The following is a 6,799-nucleotide window of genomic DNA, read 5'->3' as shown; positions in this document are numbered from 1 at the left end:
GTAGAACTTAATTGGGAATTTCATTGTGACTTATAGTTTTTCCAAGAGTTTCTTTAACCAATGGCCTTCACACATTCTTTAAGCAGCCACTCTAAATTCTGCTTCTGCTCTACTTCTGATGACTACATTCTGTTTCTTACTTCTCCAAGTTACTAAGTTTTCCCATACAAAAGTACAGTAACCAGTGGTTGATCTTCTATCTTCTAATGCTCCTGCCCAATCAGCATCGGTGAATATCTCCCACAACAAACCTTTTCCTGAAGAACCTTTGAGATATCTCAGAATCTTGTATACTACTTCAAGGTAAGTTTCCCTTGGAGAATGCATGTGCTGGCTTACCACACTAACTGCGACTGCAATGTCGAGTCTAGTATATGATAGGTAACTTAGCTTTCCCACCAATCGCTGGTATCTATCCTTATCAACCAATTCTCCCATGTTGTCGATCCTTTTTTAAGTTTCCATAGGGTGTCACTTAGTTTACATCCAAGCCTACATGTCTCAGTCAAGAGGTCCAGGACATATTTTCGTTGTAAAACACTAATATCCTTCCTTGAACTAGCTACTTCCATCCCCAAGAAGTATCTCATCTGCCTCAAATCTTTCTCTTCAAATTCTGTGGCTAGACAATCTTTTAGTCTCTCTACTCAACTGTATTATCTCCGGTAATGATTATGTTATTAACATATACGATTAGAATCGTCTTTGTTCCATCTTCGAATATCTTGAAAAATATAATGTGATCTGATTGTCCTTGTTGGTATCCCTGATTTTTCAACACTTTCATGAATATGTCAAACCATGCTCTAGGTGAATGTTTCAGACCATACAGAGATTTTTTCAATTTGCATACTTTGTTTTCTTCACCTTTCTTAGAGAATCCTGGTAGTAGTATCATGTAGACTTCTTCATCCAACTGCCCATTTAGAAATGCACTCTTAATTTTAAGTTGTCCGAGTGGTCAATCCAAGTTTGCTGCTAGTGATAGAAGGACCCGAATTGTATTCAATTTTCAACCGGTGCAAAAGTTTCCATGTAGTTTATTCCATAAGTTTGAGTATATCCTTTTGCAACTAGGCAAGCTTTGTACCTTTCTATCATCCCGTCTGCTTTATATTTTACATTGAACACCCATTTGCACTCGATGGGTCTCTTTCCTTTCGGTAGTTCCATCACATCCCATGTTTCATTTATTTCTAAGGCTTTCATTTCTTCCATTACTGCTTTTCTCCACTTGGGGATTTCCAACGCTTCTTTAACATTTTTTGAAATTTTTGTACTGTCAAGGTTAGCAATAAAAGACTGAAAAACTGGAGATAGATATTCATAAGAGATAAACTTTGAGATAGGATGGAGGGTGCATGACCGCATTTGTTTTCTGAGAGCAATAGGTAGATCAGTGTCGGATGATTTTGAAGGGAGCTCACGAAGTTCTGAAGCTATCACCGATTCTGACTCTCTTGGTCTTCGAGTGTGGGGTCATATTTCAGTTTTAGCCTTCTTGAGTAAACTATTGTTTCTTTACCATGCTGTTCTTTCTGTTCTCCCCCAGAGTTTAAGCTTCCTTCTATTGATGGCATGTTAGAATAGAGTGGTGTTGTATGTTTAGTGATGGATTCAGAGGGATTAATGGAAATTTTTAAGAACCGATCTTCACTAATATTCTCCCCCTGAAGAGAGGTTTTTTGGAAGTATGGATGATTTTCGAAGAAAGTGACATCAAAGACTCACGAATAATCTTTTGGTGATAGGATCATAGCATTTATACCCCTTTTATGTAGGTGAATACCCAATAAATACACACTTAACTGCACGGGGTTCGAGTTTGTTTCGATGATGAGAGTATATGTGTACAAAAGCCGTATATCCAAACACTCTTAGGGGTAAGTTAGAGCTAAGGCGAGAGTTAGGGAAGAAGGTCTGGAATTTTTGGAGAGGAGTTTCAAAATTGAGGGTACGACTAGGCAATCTGTTAAAGAGATAGGCTGATATTAGGATGGCATCACCCCAGAAAGTATTGTTTAAATTGGTGGTGAACATCAGTGCTCGAGCTATCTCAATTTGGTGTCTATTTTTATGTTCAGCAACTCCATTTTGTTGTGGGGTATCGACACAAGAACTTTGATGGATTATCCCATTATCTTGAAGGTAGATTTTTAAGGTATTCTTGAAATATTTTGTGTCGTTATCTGTGCGCAGAATTTGAATTTTTGTCTGGAATTGAGTTTGCATAATTGTATGAAAATTTATGAACATGAAACGAACTTCGATCTTTTCTTTTAACATATAGACCCAACAAATTCAAGTGTGATCCTCAATAAACATGACAAACCATCTTGTGTAAGTGCGATTGGGGATTTGTGAGGGTCCCCATAAAATACTGTAAATCATGCTAGGTTGAGATGGTTTATACACGGATTTTGGGAATGAAGAGCGATATTGTTTTGTGAGTTCACAACTTTCACAAGTAAGATCAGAAGGTATTTTATTCAAAAATAGTGATGGGAATACATGTCTTAAATATTGAAAGTTGGGGTGTCCCATTCTATAATGCCATAAAAGAAGTTCACTATCCTTAGGGAAAAAAAAGAATCACAACTAGAAAATTGACGTTGTTTACTCACATTAGCCATGTCAAAGTGGTAGAGTCACTCACACTCTTTAGCGCTGCCAATCGTCTTCCCCAATGATAGGTCCTGAAACATACTGTGGAAAGAAAAGAAACTAGCTGAACAATTTGAATATTTTGTTAATTGGCTAATGGATAATAAATTACATGATAAATTTGGGACGTGTAGTACGTGCTCGAGAGTGATTAAGTTAGAGATACGAATACTTCTTTCCCAGCCACTAGAGATAATGAACCATCTTCAATTTTAACTTTAAGATTGCCGCACATGATGAATAAGAAGAAAATAAGTGATAGGAGTCCATCATGTGATCCGACGCACCGGAATCAATAATCCATGGTACCTTTGAAAGTGTGGTGGTGTTTAGGGCTCTCAGGAAATTACCTCTGTGGGCCAAGTAACTTGATGAACTAGGTGACTGAAAATTAGGAAACATTTTGTAGAGTTGTTTAAGTTGCTCATGACTAAAAGCACCACTCGGAGTGGAATTCTGTATTTCAGTAGAGTCAACTGAAGCTTGATAGCCATGATTTCTATTATTCTGTCTTGATTTTCAATCAAGTGGTTTTCCATGTAAATCAAAGCATGCGTCTTCTTTATGTCCATGTTCTCGACAGCGGTCACACCATGGACAACCCTTTATTTGTTTTTGGCCCGATCCAATTTTAGGTGATTCTCTAGAAATTTGAACTCCCAAATTTGGCCCAACAAATTTTGGCCCATCATAAGAATGTTTTTTAAATTTAGCACCAGCTCCATGTGGCCCATATCCACTTAATCCAATAGGCTCACTAGAATTAGGGCTAGGCGTCCCAATTGAATCCAAAATAAGGGTCGATCCCTCTACAGAACTTCCAGACTCATTCACGGCAGCAGATGACCCATTCTTCAGCATGGTTTGCCGACAACTTTCCTCACGTATGACTTCAGCGAAGATGTTGCGTGTGGAGGATAGTGGTCGGCAACTAAGAATTCGGCTTATCATGTCGTCCAGTTCGTGGTTTAGTCTGGCCAAAAATTCATACGCTCGTTCACTTTCTACCCTTTTCTTGTATCGAACTCCATCACTGGGGCAGTCTCACTGTTCATCAACGCTGAGATCTAATTATTGCCAAAGGGTGGTCATTTCCATGTAGTATTTAATAACGGTCCTTTTTCTTGTTTAGCCTACCACAATTTCGTTTTAATTTCAAAGATTTGTGACGAGTCTTCTGCATCTAAGTACAAATCCCGTGCGACGTCCCATATGTCCTTTGCGGTAGCCATGAAGAGAAAAATCTTGCCAATTGACGATTTCATTGAATTAACAAGCCACACCATCACCATGGAATTTTCAGATTTCCACTTCTGTTGGAGGTTTACGTCCATAGGTTGTTTCACCTCTTCGGTTAGATAGCCAATTTTTCCTTTCCCGTCGACCACCAATTTGAAGGATTGAGCCCATTCCTTGTAGTTTGTACCGTTGATTTTCTCCACAGTAAGTTGGAAGGAGGAACTATCGATTCCAATTCAATTCATGGTGGTGACAGGGTCGACCTCGCTGGTTTTGGATTCAGAGAAAACAGATTCCTTACTATGGGTTGTGTTTTTAGCCATTGATTTCTGGTTTTAGTGTTTCTTGAGCTCTAATACCATATGTGAATGAGAAAAAAGCTTTTATTCTTTTTCTCAATAATATTCCAATACAACTTGCCTCAACATATACACTACACACGTAGTAGAAAAAGGAAAATAACATTCTAACTAAAGAAGAAAATAAAACTTTCCTAACCTAGAGACAATTATACCATAAATATAAATACAATAATCCCGTGATTGATTCGGGATTCCTACAATAACATCAAGGCTTAGCACAAACTTGTTGTCCTCTATTAACTAAATTTTGTATCCTTTGACATCTTGAGGGTAACCTAGAAAAATTCCCTTCTTAGCTCTAGGATTCAATTTTCATTGACTTACAACCACCTATGCTAAACTTCCAAACAATCTAAGATGTTTATAAGAAGGTTTGAAACTAGACCATACTTCATTTGGGACCTTGAAGCATAAGGCCGAACTAGGAGACATATTTATCAAATAGCATGCAGTAGAGGCAGCTTTAGCCCAAAATCTTGTAGGCATTCCAGATTGAAATAGCATACATTTGACCTTGTTCATTATAATCCTATTTATACGTTCAGCTAAGCCAATTTGCTAAGGGGTATTAAGACGAGTATGATGCTTGGATATGCTATTCTTAGAATAGTAATCATCAAACTCATTATTACAGAATTCTAAGTCATTATCTATTATTAATCTCTTCAACTTCCTACATGTTTGGTTTTCCATTTTACAAACTTGTTAAAAGCTTAACTCTTATTTTTCAAAAAATATATCCATGCTTTCCTTGAATAATCATCAATAAAGCTTTTAAAATATTGACAATTAGACAGTGATAAGGGTTTTTGAAGTGATCCCAAGAGATCTGAATGAGTATAGTCCAAATTTCCTTTTGTTCGATGAGTTGCACTTGTAAACCTGGGTCTTTCATCCTTTCCCAATACAAAGTGTTCACAAAACTCAAGCTCCTCGTTTTGGTTCTTCTCGAGTAGACCTTGTTTTTTTGCAATTCTTGCAGCCATTTTAGGCTCATATGAGCTAACCATCAATGCCATAGTTCAGTATTATCCATAACCAAATCTGTAATTGCCTATTTGTTCCTTTACCATTGACCCTTGCACGATGTATAGGCCTTTCTGTAGAATTCCCTTCAAGATTATTGAAGAACTTTTCATTACTTTCAAGACTCCATCTTGACATTTCTATGAACATCCACTTTTTATCCAATTTTTCTAGTGATACCAGGTTTCTTTTAAGATCTGGTATATACCTAACATCTTCCAAGATCTTAATGGTAACATCCCACACTTTCAGTCTGATAGAACCAATCCCAGTTACATCACATGGGCCATTGTTTCCCATTAGCAATTTTCCACCATCAACTTCCCTGTAGTTAAAGAGCCACACCTTTATGGGTGTCAAGTGGAAAGTAAAATCAGTATCTAACGCCCAATCTTCATTAGAATCACTGTTTGAGATTGCTAAGACATCTGCAAAATCAAGTCCATCAGAGCTAGATGTTGGAGTGTTAGATGAGTTCTGAGTATCATGGGAATTGTTGTTGTTTTGACCATTCTATTTTTGGGGACAATTTCTTTTTAAATGTCCTTCTCTACCACAAGACTTTTCTTGGCCTCGATTTTGATCTTGATTTACTCGTGCCTTAATTTCCTTGGTTTCATTTCTTGTTAGACCTCCTCCTAACATTGATATAAGATCCATTAGAGTTTGTTCTTGGCCCTTTACCATTGGCTTTCAAGTCTAGTTCTTTAGAGTAAGCTACACTTGTGACCTCAACTAAAGTTAAACTCTTCTAACAGTACTTGAGAGTGTCTCTTAGTTGTACATAAGGCTTTGGCAAAGAGTTCAATAAGAAGATGGCTTGATCTTATTCTTCTTCAACCTTGATGTCAAGACCTTAGGATCTACAACCAGCTTGGTAAACTCATCTACATTTTCATCAATGCGTCTTATATCATCCATTCTAAAACTGTAAAACTTCTGTATCATGTATTTTTTTTTTCTCCGATTTGATTCTATTAGGTAGAGCCTTAGTCATGTAGAGTTGTTCCAATTTGCCCCACATTTCAGCCTGTGTCTTTTCTTTTAATCACTTTTATGAGTATTTGATCACTTATGCTTTAAACAATAGTGTTCTTGGCTTTCTTTAATACCTCTAACTTCTTGGTACCCATGAGTTCTTCAGACATCTTAGATTCAGTTCTGAGAGCTTTGAACTCAGACATCTTAGATTCAGTTCTGAGAGCTTTATCCAATCCAAGATTTCCTATGTGTACCTTCATCTTAACTTGCCATAAACTAAAATCACCCTTCCATCAAACTTCTCAATTTCAAACTTTAAAGAAAACATGTTGATTCGAACTTCTGGCTAGCAAGTCGGTTCAACACTTTCTTCTAGAGATGCTCAATCAAGAACCTTGGATATCAGTTTATGAAGCCCAAGTACAATCAGGCTCTAATAACAACTAGTTAAAGATTGACACACACACACAAACAAGAACTGATACAGAATTGAAAGAAAGAACACAGAAATCACGCCAGAGGTTTAC

The 6,799-nt window shown here is 37.2% G+C and overlaps 1 protein-coding gene across 1 annotated transcript; it reads right to left on the bottom strand.

Moving 5' to 3' along the window:
* Positions 1–78: 78 nt before the first annotated feature.
* LOC111374150 (uncharacterized mitochondrial protein AtMg00810-like) lies at positions 79–438 on the bottom strand. The gene has a single exon (XM_022996782.1). The coding sequence runs from the start codon at positions 436–438 to the stop codon at positions 79–81; it is 360 nt and encodes a 119-aa protein (XP_022852550.1).
* Positions 439–6,799: the final 6,361 nt, after the last annotated feature.

This window comes from Olea europaea, unplaced genomic scaffold, assembly GCF_002742605.1.
Source record: "Olea europaea var. sylvestris unplaced genomic scaffold, O_europaea_v1 scaffold1207, whole genome shotgun sequence".
NCBI lineage: Eukaryota > Viridiplantae > Streptophyta > Magnoliopsida > Lamiales > Oleaceae > Olea > Olea europaea.
This window is presented reverse-complemented; position numbering and strand designations above follow the sequence as displayed.